Source organism: Thermobia domestica, chromosome 5, assembly GCF_964235325.1.
Source record: "Thermobia domestica chromosome 5, izTheDome1.hap1.1, whole genome shotgun sequence".
Lineage (NCBI taxonomy): Eukaryota > Metazoa > Arthropoda > Insecta > Zygentoma > Lepismatidae > Thermobia > Thermobia domestica.
In genome coordinates, this window is record NC_137458.1 from 128,620,914 (window position 1) to 128,636,630 (window position 15,717).

Consider the following 15,717-nt stretch of genomic DNA (forward strand, 5'->3'; position numbering starts at 1 on the left):
TGTCCCTCGCTACACATCTAGCACACTTCCGTCACAGTCACACTACATAACCGAGCGCCAACAACTTTTCTTCTTTGGAAATTAGAGAGGTCGCCCATTTTACACTATCACTGTCTGCTAAATTCACTGCACACTGTCTTCACTGGTCCTCACGTAGGACTACCTAAAACACGATCATCAGGCTGTGGTCTCACCTGACCGTTGCCTACTCAGATATCTGACATGTTTCAACTACAGCTATTACCATTAAACTGATACGGATCTGTATATAGAAGCATCTGCACATTGTTATTTTATTTTCCACAGCTTCGTATGAAGTCTATAGTGAACTCGTGAAGTGTGTAGTAGTTTGCACGCAACGATGACAACCCAAATTTCAATGTTAAGCAAATTGATAAGTTTCTGGGCCAATATTTCTACCCGAAATCTGGACATTGTTAGTTAGAAGCTGTGAATAGAACACAACGTGAGCGTACAAAAGCTTCGCTTTACTCAGTTCAATAATGCATCTATTAAAAGTAGCAATAGATAATATACATACCTTTCCTATTATTTGTAACTTCATTAAGTAGAGTCAAAGGTGGATGACTGAAAGAAACAAAATATTTAGCAGCAAACACCAGAAAATTTACACTGTATCAATATCTTATACATATAATTACACGTAGGGATACAAAATAGTATATATTCTAATACATAGAATTTTCTGCTTTAATTTCCATCTTCTTCACCACATCAAAATTTACCTCAATTACGTAAGAATCACTCATGTAATTTCTTTATCTGTAGTTTAACATCCCACAGTTAAGTCCTTTAGGCTAAAGGAAATGAACTAATGAAGGTGAATGACTGTGAAATTAAATTTTTATGCTCTCCACCCGTGAATCGACCTCGGGACCACGTACATCAAAGGCACATGCGCTAGCCACTAGACCAGAAGGGAGGGCTTTCTTCTCACGTAATAAAGAAAATTACTAACGATTTCTGGATCTACAAAACCTCTCGATTAGCAGACACGTCGAATACGGAATTACATGACGAAATTAATTTTTAAAAAATTACCGAAGCATTTATTTCAAGTACGATATCACACAGTGAGAAACAGGGAAAAATGTATTAAACATCTAGTAATCTTTAGTTAAAAATATTGAAATTTTAGAAACAAAATATGGATGGAGGTCTCAAATGCATACCGTGCCGCTGTGTTAACCTACAAGATCCTTCTATTCCCCAAACCAACCATACGCTCCCACTCTTGTGTCACCAACCGGGCATGCATAGAAGTGGTCACTTACCAGTATAAAACTTATGTGTTAAAAGTAGCACACTTCTACAGGTTCCGTTACGACACAAAGTGAAAACTTTCTTTCACACGGATGCAAATGAGTAGGCAATCAAAGAGCATAGACAAAAAACAGAATATCTCGAATATTATGAAGACACAGCTAGGATTTATTTTCGATGTTAACAACAAAATCCACTACAAGAACGTTTACAATCGCGGGGCAAATACGACGGTAATACAGATAACCATGCTATACAAGGAAAAATACACAAACACAATTTTTTTAACGGGTTTGGGTAATATACATAACTATTCGTTTACATTTATCCCTTTGCTCTCTCATTTCAGAACCGAAACATATTCAAAAAGGGAGCTGCGGTGACTCCGAAGAAGTGCACACAACTCTGGAGTGGTGAGTCCCTAGTTTGATCCCAGATCACGCCAAATGGATTTTGTGCGACAAACACCATGTGCATGGGTTTTCTCGGGATTTTCCGGTTTCCTCCTACTTCCTCCAACGTCCTTCTTGGCCTCGGTGCATGGAACTTATGGAACGTTAAACGAAAGAAAAAAATCATGTACGTTCGCAAAAGGATTGGGAGAAATAGTTCCAACCTATCGTATCTATATCTCTATTATTACAATTATAACTGTAATATATATCTATATAGCTGTTATGTAGATATTATAGTTATCTATATCTCTATTATTATAGTTATAACTGTTACAAGTTTCTTTGACACCACATTAATAATCACCGAAGTTTTCACTAAATCGAAACAGTAGTTAATGAACGCACCACACAAAAGTAGTTCATACTTGTTCGATTTTTCTATCAGCTTTCTCACTATCTGAATATAACATATCGTATTTTAACCACTTCTAAATTGCGCCTGTCCTTTTAACTATGTTCCGTAAGATGTGGCTATTATTTTGTGCTAAGACCTAAATTCAGTTCACATTATATTAGAGTCTATAAACAAAAACATTACATATTAAATCACGCGTGTCAAATTTAATGGTGGTACTTTGAACCGACCAGAATTCTTGCTAGACCGAAAATCAAAACTTTTACGGTAAATATCGGTAACTTTTTCCCTTAAAGCTGGAATGTATGCAAGAACTTACACATAGTCGTAAAAAAACATGTTTTATGTAATTTTTGTTAGGTATAAACTTAGGAACCAAAAGTCTGCATACCATAATATTTCACAAACTTGTATAGCAGGTCTAGATCTACCACTATACCAAGTTTGATCAACATGGGATGAGTAAGGCTGAATCCGTACGACATATAGTTAATGTACCTGTCATTGATTTTTCAGGGAAAAAATCAAATGAATGAGTAGAAACAAGAAACATTTTATTTCTATAATGTTTCCTTTTCTGTCAAAATGACACAGAAAATGTAATCGAAAAATTAGCTTAATGCCCAAGAAAACCACTTGTACATCCCTTCTAAAATTGAGAAAAGTGAATTCTGTTGAAATATTAAAACATTAAGATTGAATGTTCCATTAAATGGAGAAATAGACCGGAACTCAATTTTTAAGAATTCCACTCTAGACAGATAATCTCCAGTCTGTTTTGGAAGTTCAGATACTTATTAAACTTGGAACATACAATTTGGTATGAAGATTCAAATGTTGCTGGAAAAACAGAGCCACGAACAGAAACCTAAGTAGTGGTTTGGGTTTCACTTTAATAATTGCATACTGAGCGTATGGAGCAGATTTGCAATAATAATAATAATAATATACTGACTTACCTTTAACATTCCTTCAACACACATTGTTTTAAGACAATATTTCAATTGAACTAGCGGTCAATCTTCCCCCGGGATAAGGCTTAAATTATTTCCTTATGCAGATCTTCACATAGTTATGACAACTAATTATGGTACGTAGTAAAAATTATTTTATATTATTGTGCGTCCTTATATAAAATATTCACGAAAAATTTGTATCTTACCAGTTTACAGTTGTTAACCTGTTACTATTTAAATAGCTACAACTAACTTTATTTTTTAATTTTATTTATTTATTTTTTTAGAAGTCACTCAATGAGATCTTCTTGCACTAATCTTTATTATGTCCATCAAGCGATAAGCGCTGAAAATTTCTAAAAGTTCAAAGTAGCCAGATTAAACACTATTGTAAATTCCGTAACTATTACAAACCATACTTTATGAATTTTATAATTTTTAATACCAAACAGATTATAATAAAGTATTTTCAAGTCCTAAAATTTGCTTTTGTCCGGGTAATTACTAATAATGTTATCCCAATCTTTTTGAATGCTCTCCTTATCCCTGTTAAGTAAAGGGTTCTTTATTCTAATAATTTGACAACTGTGATACAACTTCTTTATCCTCATGATATTTCCTAATATGTTCCTTCATTCTGAGTGAATATTTCTTTTGGTTATCCTTATGTACGTAGCAACATACAAACATAAGGCCTGGTAAATACTACTTAAGGTACTTATGTCCACGAAATGTTCATTTTAATAGTTCATCCAATTCTTCCTCTTACTTAAACTAAGCTAAAAAGCTGAAGAAAAATGTTTCTATAAATACATACAGTGAATAACTGAGAAAATTATTCGTAATATCAAATGAACTAAACATCTGCATGGTTATAACCAATAATTTAAACTCTTGAATGCGTCTAAAATATTCATTAACACCGGAATTTTTAATGAAAACTACTACTTTCGACAGCATTTTATTATTATTATTTTTAATGCATGTCGTTAGTAAGGATTATATCGGTGAAAAATTTTCACAATATAACTGACGCCGTAATAAGTAACTAAAACAGAGATATTGGTGTATTTGAAGCTGGCATATTTGTTTACAAACTATTCATCAAAATGTGGTTTCAGTATTTTATTTTCACAATATTGCCAGTAAGCTTAGCTTAACTACCTAAGCCATGAAATACAAATAAAACATCAGTGAATATGTTTTCTTTAAAAAAAATAAATAAATAAAATAAAACAAAGAAGTCACGGGCAAAAGGAAGGATTTACAATAAAAATTTTGGCATTAATAAATATTCAGACATTTACAAATATCATTGAAGTTAATATACATCCTTCGTAATTTGTATTCGAAGTAAAATCAACATTTCGCTAATGTTCATATTATGGGTCTAAAATATTTGCAAACACCACTAAAAAGACAACTTTCTTTGTCAGTAACTTCCGAATGAATTAATGAACTGGAATACAGTTTGCAGTACTGTACAGATTTACGTTCTTCATATATTAAGAAACACTCAAAAAATGGTTGGCTCGTCTTGAAGACAAGCCTCCAAAAAATTCTGACCTAAGCGCCCCAATAATACAAATCCAATTTGATCCATAAACCTACACATTTAAGCCTTAAACTATAGTAGCTGATGATATATCTTACAACTAGAACAGTAATGTTGTCCGCTTCTGCAATTACACACACTGTCTCGACTCAATACTTGAACACGAGCCTCTTTCCCACCGGCATGCCACAATAATTCGTCAGACGAGATTACTTCAAATTCTGTGTCTGAATATTTGATGTCTCACGTTTTATGGTAATAGAGTCATTTCTTATTTTGTTTGGAGGGGGGTGGGAAATGGATCAAGACTCTTCGTTGAGGTACGTGGATTTCTATGTTTTTCATTAGTATATTATCCTGCTGTTGATTAAAATGTATATAGGTATATATAGCGTGTCCACAAAAACACTTTGTGATTTCGATTGATTATAAAATGAAAACTTTCTGCAAATCTTTGTAAATAAGGTGTTAGGAAATGCACTAACTCAAAACATGTTTGTTTCTTCTCTACACGTTCTAACATTCACTCCTTCTTCCACTAGAGGGTAGCAAATTCACTATGATGCTCGGCAAACAGCAATGCAGCTGGTGTGTTTTGGAGTTTGTAGTAGGCCTATATATAATTTTTTGATGAGGATCCTAGGGGCGGGGTTCAATGGGGAGAGGTTTAAACTTTGTCAAAAATAAAACATCTCAGGAAGGAGAAATTAAGTTCAAGTATACCTTGAAACACTTCCCATAACTATCAGCTAGTATTTCATAAATGAATGTCAATGCTCACATGTATAGGTCTAAATATTACCACTCGATATTGGTGCTGACTTCCTGTTTTCTGGTTCAATCCCGTATACAGGCCTGCCGAATATAGTTTCATTCCATTTTGTTATGTCTCATGATGATGGAGACATATTTCTGAGCCTACACTTACTTACCTAATAATGACCTAACCACAATTTATACATTGAAAATGCACTAAAGCCAGTTTGCGAAAACATCTTTTCTATTACTCAACACCTCCCGTTTAAATATGTCATATGCCTAGGCAGTGGCGTATCGAAGGGGTGGGTAGGGGTTGTAACCCCTCCCACTGAGTCTTTCATATACTACACAAGCTCAATTCTCCTAAGGTGGTCAATTTTACAGAGCTGATGACGAGCACAGCGTAGGAGAAGGAACCAGAAGTCAGTAGCCCGTGAATCCAGTACTGAGTCACGTACACCGCTGTGTGGAAGTTGTTGTGGTGAACAGCTAGTACATGCCTGTTACAGTTACACCTTATTGCGAAGGTCACATATGTGCACTTTCCGATACAAAATGCAATGAGTCAGTGATTGTGAAAATGTGTGCGGCAACAATATCAGCAGGCGTACGGTAGGAAGGGTAATCCAGTGCTGTAAAAGCACCGGCCCTAAATATCAAGATCAAGTCGTAAGAGTGAAAAGGAAACGGGCATGTCCAGCCAGGAAACCACGCGCTGTGAGAAACACAGCATGTCGTATCATAAAGGACAATTTGCAACTTAAAAAACGACATAAGGCGATAGGTCATAAGTTATCACTAAGGCACATTCAAGAGAGATTCAAGAAAGTTGTATGAACAGTACCTCTCAGGTGACAAATGGCAGTGGGTTATCACTCTGCATGAAGCCTGGATCTACCTTGATGACACCAATAAGACCAGGGCCATATTTTATTCACCACATGATGCCAAGGGCCGCGGCGATTCCATCCGTGAATGTCGCGAGAAGTTTTCGAAAGGCTTCATGGTGGTGGCAGGTTTCTGCGCCAGTGGGAAGTTGCCAACGCATCGTGTGAATTCCGAGGACAAGGTAAATGCAGCCTACTTTCAAACGAATATCATGAAAACCTTATACAGAACGCACATCCCACAGTTGTATGGCAGGGACACCCGGAAGGTATAGATCCACATCCATCAAGCCACAATGCTCGCAGTTCTGTCGCGTATTATTGGCGTATGGCCACGAAAACTGGTGTGTCATACCCTTTTCGTCCAAACCTGTGGAGTCGCCAATGGATTTCTGCGCCTTTGGCCTTCTGAAACAAGGACTCACGCAAAGGCGTCTCACCACCATAGAGGGGCTCTGGAAAGCTTGTCAAGCGGTGTGTGCCGCCACATCGAGCACAACCGTTGGTGGAGAAAGGAATTGTCTGAGCTGATGAGCGCACAAACTTTGGCCATCTTAGGTGAATTGACATTCTGTATGGAAGAGGTTAATCTATACATATGACGATACATCATTCCAAATGTTTAGAAAATATGAACTGGTAAAGTATATAGTTATCCTGGGGGGCAAGAAAACAAAGGGATTTTTACCGAAATTAAAAATTTTAGTATGTTGGCACGTACCCTACGCAGAAATTTACTTCGGAGGAGGGGTCCAAATTCAATATGAAGGTAAATTATTTTCAAATTTGTAAATTCACCCCTAATATTAGACTAAATTTGCAGAAAAGTGGTAATTTCGGGTTGAGATGTTCGGACTACGACGACCCCCTCTGTACGTCCCTAGTAGTATATCATTACCGATTTGAGTTCATCTAATTGTGCAAACGTAACCGATTTTGATTGATAAAGTGACCGTAAATTGATAAGGTGACCATAAAGTACGAATACAATTAAAAGCATTTATCAACATTAAAAGCTACCCAAATCATTACACAATATTCCGCAATAGTTTACATGGTTTAAATGATATGTCGCACCTTGTGGTGCGGGAAAGAAAAATTTTGAAATTAAGAAGAGATCATGGTATCAAGGACCCCCTTTAGGAAAATCGACTTCCATGTTTTCATTAAATTACAGTCTTTTCTTATCAAGGGTCCTGCAAGTCAACAGGAAAATATCTTTTGAAAAATGATTCAGCCGTTTGGAAATTGTTAAAAAAAAAAAAAATCTCATAATGGTGTTATATAGGAGACTACCCATCACATACAGATTTGTTTAGGTATGATCGCACTCTTCCAGAAAGAAGTTTTCGGGAATCAATTCAGTTCCCGGAATAGGATCCATCTTCTTGGACTACCTTCTACAAGTACTTAATCCGGAAATGTTTGAAATCGAGCACTTCTGATTTCAACAGTGATGCTTGTAACTCAAAAATGGTTATAACTAGCGACAAACGGTTTTCGGGAATCAATTCAGGGTGCTAAGGAAATAAACCACTTCCATTCCTATATTTCTACTAAAATTAGAAGTGGTAAAAAATTTACCACTAATTCCGGTTTCAATACTGAATTTCATAGAGCAAAAACGGAAACAGATATCGAAAAGTGGTTTTCGGGAAACGGTTGACCGTTGCAATAATAAATCCTAACCCCTTTGCAACTTTCCATTTAACCTGGAAGTGGTAGAAATTGACTATTTTCGGTTTCAATAATAATGGGCATACACCAGAAATGGTAATAGCTAGCGAAAAACGGGAGTTGGGAATCGATTAATTCTCAAAGAAGTATGTTTCGACAAAATCTCAACTTAAACCGGATGTGGTGAAATCGACAACTTCCGGTTTCAACAGTAATGCTTATAACTAAAAAACGGTGATAGCTAGCGACAAACGGTTTTCAGAAATCGATTTGCGGTCATAGAGAAATAAACCACCTTCATCTCTATTTTTCAACTGAAACCAGAAGTAAAAAATCTCTTCTACTTCCGGTTTCAAGATTGATTTTTATATAGCAAAAACGGTAAGAGATATCGAAAAGCGGGTTTCGAGAATTGATTTAGAGTCCCAAGGATATGTTCCATGTATTCAATATAGTATTCAATTTGCATAGTTTTGAAATCTACCGTAGTTTCACATTGTGAAACTATACGCACTTGTTTTCATCATCAAATGGTCTATTAAACGGAGATAAATATGTATATAAGGGTGGATGTTGAAGAAATAACTTGAAAAACATTGTATATGAACAATTAAATCTCCATAAAAATTGCAATTTTTCCAATTTTCGACACCCAGTATGTCAAAAAGAAAAATAACGCCATCTTGGTTCTTTTCTATTATTTGCCTCGTTGCATGTTCTAAAAAAAATAAAAAAGTCACTGATCGGGAATAGTGCGGTCATACCTTAAAAAATCTGTATGTGATGGGTAGTCTCCCATATAACACCATTGTTTTACAAATATTTTTTTTAAAAATAATTTCTAAACGGCTGAATCATTTTTCAAAAGATTATTTTTCCTTGTTGACTTACAGGACCCCTGATAAAAAAAGGCTGTAATTTGATGAAAACATGAAAGTCAATTTTCCAAAAGAGGCTCCTTTTGCACAGACATTTACAAAACGAATAGTTTTTTTTTTTTTTTTTTTTTTTTTTTTTTTTTTAAGAAAGAGCCCTTCGAGAATCAAGACTTCTACAAATTTACGACACAAAACAAGATTATTTTTCTTGTCCACATACGTCTTTTTACGTCTTTTCTCTATTCTTTTTCTTAACACTACAATGTTGATAGCACCCGCGCTTCAAAGCATTGCTTTCCTTCGATCCACTCTGAAAGCAACTAAACAAATTGAAAAGCGACTGGTTACCTTCGTTTACGCCGTAAAATCACGCACAACGTATGAGCCGAATTAAGTACGTAAACTAACAACGTGAAGTTACATACGTAAACTCACATTCGTGTATGGCTTGCATTACACAGGTATGATTTCGGGAGAGGAGTGGTATCCGCCTCGTGGAAGTTAATGTAAACATTCCACATATGGCAGGCGGATGTAGTTATTACTGTTATTTTGATATTTTCAAGTCATTCCGGATGTTCACGTTCAATTTTCTCGACTTATATTAACGGCGCTTACCATTATGTTCTCCCGAGCAGTGGCGGATCTAGACCAGGGTTAGGCTAAGTTTTTCTGTGACAAAATAATTCAAGCTATTATTTGTATATTTTTGAAAGTTGATATATACCTATCATAATCTAGGCACTAGCTGGCCCCCCAGTTTTTACCTTTTAGATCCACCACTGCTACCGAGGGGCTCATATCCGTCTATCCCGGCAAAAAAATCAAGGACTACTTGAGCTATTACCACCAATTCTGCCAAAGATGTAGATGGATGAAATTTAGAAACCGAGTTTGTTGATGGAATTGCTATGTCAACCGGAATTGGCAGAAATATACAATTTCCGGTTTAAAGTTGATCAGGTAGAGATTGAAAAATAGCAATAACTTTTTTTGCACAATCAGTTAAGTATCCCAAGAATATGCTTCATATTCATCACAAATGTTCTAGTCAAGCCCAAAGAAGCACAAATTAGCCACTTGCGCTTTTAGTAATAGCGAGTAGTGGTCTTTTGTAATCAATTATTAGTCCCAATACCATCTCACCTCTAGTTTCTCCATTAACACTGAAAGTGGCATAAATCATCCACTTTCAGTTTTGCCGTTGATCGCTGTAATGTGGAAACTAAGAGTTTTGCCGTTTATTGCTGTAATGTAGAAACTAAAATAGCGGGAAGCGGTGTGCGCCATCAATTAAAAGTCCTACGAATGTATTCCATATCTAATCTAATCCCTCTATTCAAACCGAAAGTAGCAGTAGAAAGATTGATTCGTTATTGTTTAGCGCAGCTTTTCAGCAGCGAGTCTATATGAGACGTGTACCAAGACCACCGGGGAGGCTCGCAATTGGAAAAGTGGGTAGCACAGTTTAAACTTCGTGATTTCCCAACAGATGATGCTCAAATACCGAAACAATGATTACTCCCGAAATTGTGGGTGAAATTTATATTATTCTAAAAAATCTTACAATTTCAGCAAAACATGAGACAGAGGTTGGAGGCATTTCACGGGAACTCGTCTACAGCATAATTAATAATGACTTGGTCACGCGCAAGTTCTCAGCAAATGAGTTCAAAAAAAATTGTCAGTAGATAAAAAGCGTGAAAGGGTAAGAGCATCAAGTAAGATCATTTCCAATTTTAATCTCAATTCTGACCAATTTCTGTCAGGAGTAGCAACCATGGACAAGCCAATGTGTGTGAAGTTGGCTCCCCAATTTTCTAGGCTAGTTGAATTAATGGGTGGGCCAGATAGTACTTTGATGGGCTGGATGGGCTAGCAAATTTCAGCCTTTCCGCCACCACAGTTAATGACATATGGGTGCCAAAGATTTTGGACGCTAATTTAACGAGCCCTCCAACTTTCTGGGCCGGTGCAGATAATGGATGGGCGCCGAAAGTTTGGGGTCTAACATCATGCGAGCCTCTAACTTTCTGGGCTTGTTGAAATAATTAATGGGTCAAGTAGTGGGCCAGATAGTACTTTGATGAGCTGGGTGGGCAAGCTTATTTCAGCCTTTGGGCCAACACAGTTAATGAGATGTGAGCGCCAAAGATTTGGGGCGCAAGCAACGTGAGTCCCCAAAATTCTGGGCTAGTTGAAATAATGGATGGGGCAGGTAGTACTCCCATGGGCTGGAATGGGCGGGAATTTCAGCTTTTGAACCACCATGGTTAAACCTTTCGGGACAGAATGGCTAAAGCAGAGATGGCCACCCTTACTCATTTTGCCCAAGGCCATCCTCACTCTTACTGATCCTCACCCTCAATTGATTCTCTCACCCTTACCCTAAAGTGACACACACGTGTGTGTCACTTTTATTTTTCGCTCTTGTAGGAATAGTAATTAAGGTATCGGGATTTTTTTTGGCCAAATTTGGTTGGACCATAGTTTATCATATTAGTTTATTTTTCTTCTGCGTGTCGAATTTCCTTGTCAAATTTGAGCCCAAAATAAAAAAAATTGAGAATTTTCGAAATTCCATTTTTCTTTTTTTCCCTGTAACTTCCTTCGTTGTTGAAAGATCTCCTTGCGACTTGCCAGGTAGATACCTCGGGTAGATCCCTAATTGTTGACATCAATTAGATCGGCAGGCGCGCAGTATTGCCAACTAGGGAAATTTCCCTAATTTTGGGCAAAAAATTCGAAATTTTCGAAGTTTATGTTTATAATTCCGTACCTATACGTCCGAGCGCAAGTCAACTACGTCAGTCAAACACAGGTCCTTACTGAACAAATGTGGGTACAGATCGTTGCAATTGGGTAATTAGAGGGCGCACTATAAATTCGTATTTAAGTTCTAACCCTTGATTTTCCCGACTTTTATATTTACCATAATCTATTATTTTTTTAATTACTAGCTTCATTTATTCAATATCGACATGATACTTTCAGGATATATCAGTGGTGGGTTAAGGTTTATTTTAAGATAGTTTGCGCCTGTCTCGTAGCAGTATTTCCAGCCATAGAACTATTTATTTCCAGACTTTTGGTAAAATATCCCTTTTTCCCTTCTCAAATTTACCTCTTATTTGCTTCTCTCCTATTGGCTACATTGAAACGAACATATCAGATTCTAAAAGCCTCATCCTTGACCTACACAACGCACCATAAAAAGTTTCACTTGGGTAATTAGGGACAGTACAACTGAGACCTTATAGTATACCTTATTACATAACTTTAAGGATAATAATGACTTTGTGTGTAAAATTATATTTTTAAAAAAAAATACATGCTTAATTTGAGAGATATCGTCATGATACTAGCTTAATGTATTAGTGGTAGGCCAAAGGTTATTTTTAAAAAGTTTGCGTCTGTCTGGTAGCAGTGTTGCCAGCTACAGAAAATTTTGAAATTCTCTTCTTCAGCCGATTCTTTGTGAAAAATTTGGGAAATTTATCCTTTTCCCTCCTATTATTTCAATGTCGTTTGCTATATTCGAACCACTGTCTGAAATTATTCTGGGCCTACAAAACGCACCATAGAGGAGCACGAATGGATAATTAGGGAAGCCGGTGCCCCGCCATGTATGCTTATTTTTACTTCTGACGCGTAAGAAGTGACATAATTTCATGTGTATTATGAGAGGGAATTTTTTCTTTCTCTCTTTGTATGGCAGCCAGCGACTTCAGGTTTTTACTGTACCTTGTCAACATACTAAAGAATTCTTTTTAGGTGACTTGAACCCATGTGGCTTCAGTGTGCCAACTAGAAAAAAATCTTGAAAGTAGGCTAGGGAATTTTTTTTGTAAATTTTCACCCCTACATTTCTCTCAATAATTTCCCTCCCGTTGGCAACACTGCAATCTAACTTACACCAAAAAATAGCCATGTAACTCTTCTAAAATACAAGACCTTAACGATATCAATCGGGCTAATAGTGTTTGGGCAATAAATTAACTGAAAGTCTACGAAAACCCCAAAATCGATTCTGTCCCGAAAGGATTAATGAGGTATCGGCGCCAAAGATTTCGGGCACTAATTTAACATGAGCCACCCTCCCCCCAACTTTCTGGGCTGGATCAGAGAATGAATGATCCAGATAGTACTCTCTACGGACTGGATGGACTACCAAATTTCAGTTTTTGTTCTCCCATAGTTAATGAGGGCGCCGAAAATTTGGGGGCTAACTTCACCAGAGCCTCCCAACTTTCTGGGCTAGTCGAGATAAAGATCGACGGGCTAACAAATTTCATCTTTTTGGCCAATATAGGTTATAAGGTGTGAAAGCCAAAAATTTGGGGCGCTAACTTAACGTGAGCTCTTAACTTTTTGGGCAAGTTGAGATAAGGGCGTACCAGGTAGTACACTTCATGGGCCTTCCAGCCCATTATTACTTAGCATTTGGCGCACTCAAGGAACACAGATACAGGGTCTCTAAATGTGAAAATGAAATCTTTTAAGTTTTATGTCCAACTGTTATCCCGGGTAGGCCAAAGGAGACGGAGATAATGAGAATGAATGGAATGGTGAAATGAAGAAAGTTGGGGGAAAGCAGGGTTGCCATATTTTAAACTTAGAAAAGCGGGGGATTCTAAACTGTAAGTACTGATGTTAACTTCTATATTACAAATATTGACCTGAGATCCTTCAGACTTTGCTTTAGTGATTTATTTGTTAAGTGATGCTATACTTTTCTAACGAAACTAAAGTAAAGAAATTTAGTTTTTTCCTTTAATGTTTTAGTTTTTTCCTTTAATGTTTTAGGTTTTTCCTTTAATGTGAATCTCGAATTGTAAAGTAAGTATTAAGTATTACAGTAAGATATCTGTAATGTAAGGATATCTGCAAGCAATCAATATATTTCAGATATTGTTCACACGGTTTTCTCTCTAAGAAACACAAATTAATTTCTACTGTAATTGCTTTATCATAAGAAAGGTAAAACATATTTAGGAGTCTTGGTCCATCTTTTATATAATTTCTAATTATTTTTTAAAGAATGCTACTGAAATTGTACTAACATACAAAATTAGCACGGTTTCACAATGTATGAAATACAGCATAAACATTTTAAAAGAAAAATATATTAATAATGAATATAATCTACACAAAATGCTAAGGATACCGTAATTCAATTTACAAGCATTTCTGAATATATAAAGACTAGGTGAAAACTTAGACTTGTTCAGCTGAACTGGACAGAATGGTCATCAAAGAAATCCGCATCCATGAGATTACACATTAGTATTCATAGATTGAATCAAACTGTGTATAATTATGCCACATTTTTTTATTATATATTTGTCACTCCTTTTAACTTTCTTTAAAAAAATCTCAGAAAAATTCTTTCAACAACTGGGTTGTGAGCAGGTGTTAGAAAACAATATTTCCCCAATCTAAAAAAGCGGGTGGTTTTTCGTGATTAAGAGATGATTAAGCACCGGACGAAGATAGGACCTGAAAATCCGGTGGTACCCGCTAAAATCGGGTAATGTGGTAACCCTAGGGGAAAGGGAAGCTCCGAGAAAACTCTCACACACGGTGTTTCTTCACCACGAACCCCACTTGGCGCAAGCTAGTATAGAACCAGGGCCCACGCATCATGGGTCAACCCTCTCCACCGCGGCCCAGAAGTTTTCGAGATGAGACACATAGGCGTATACCTACGTGTAATTTGTTCGTAGCGCGAATTTCTGTTATGGTATAAGTTAGTTACAAACAATGAAAAACCGAAAATGTAATGTGGACAATCGCGACTGAAAATGTAATGTGGACAATCTCGAACAAGCAATGAACAATCTGCGTGATTTGTTTTAGATTTCGGAAAATAGGTTCTGCCAGATTCACGCTTATCGACTGTAATCGTTTTTATTTGGGAGAGAAGCGAAGTATAATACATTTCAGTCATTACACTTTCAAATAGATGTTTTATGGTAATTGTTTTTTCCTCAAATATAACTTCGAGATCTTTTAAACGTGTTTAGGAGGTGAGATTATTATATAATAATTCTAAGGAAGATACAAGTTTTTTAGGTTCCCAAGGTTACGTTCGAGAAATTCACATATTGATTCTACTTTTCTGAAGTTATATAAATGCTTTTTGTAATATAAATTCGTTGTGCCTTTTCAATGTTCTTTTCAGTTAATTATTAGTGTTTTCATAATATATAGACACTCGTTAGTTCTTGCTCCTTTGATTCACGTGGTTTCGTGTTCGATTTCAGATAGGAGAGTGTAAACAATTTGAACACATTACGGTGATTTAAATTCTACCTTAAACTGTAGATTCGGTTCTCGTATTGTATCGGTCGGTGCTCATAAGGGACGCTAAAATTCAACAAACAACAACAGCAACTGTATCTTAACAAAATAAATGTTAAAGATTTCACATTAGCAGTATAAATCAACTCATACGTTCTTCTCTCTTCCTTTTTCACTTCTCTCCACCTAGCTGGTTCTAGGCTATATTTAGGGCAACAATTCAAATTCCTGGAAATTTATTGAACTGCATCCTTGAACGTGAGTGCACTTTGTTTCTTTGGTAAAGATCTTACCGATCGAAGCAGAGCGATGAACTTTCTGAATACCAATTACAGCGCACCGGCTGCTCTATATTTACATAAAAGCGTTTTTCTTTTCCTAAAAACAAAAACGACAATCTTTGTATGAAATTCCCAGAAATAGAATTCACAATCACCTGGTCCTATAACTAAGGTCATTGACATTACATGACTAATGCTTCTAACACCGCCAATATCTAATCTGGTAGGATGCATATTGCCATGTAAGGGCCGGCTCTAAAGGGGGGGGGGGTATAATCCTCTTTCTTGGCAATAACCTGCGGTTGTGACGCGGGGAAATGGGCATAA

At 36.5% G+C, this 15,717-nt stretch overlaps 1 protein-coding gene across 1 annotated transcript in view; it reads right to left on the minus strand.

Annotated features, from left to right (window-relative positions):
• The window catches only part of senju (UDP-galactose transporter senju), a 90,619-nt gene that overhangs the window by 48,424 nt on the left and 26,478 nt on the right, over positions 1-15,717 (minus strand). Inside the window, exon 3 of the mRNA XM_081759092.1 lies at positions 542-588. Within this exon, the coding sequence (XP_081615218.1) occupies positions 542-588 (47 nt within the window). The remainder of the gene's footprint in view (positions 1-541; positions 589-15,717) is intronic.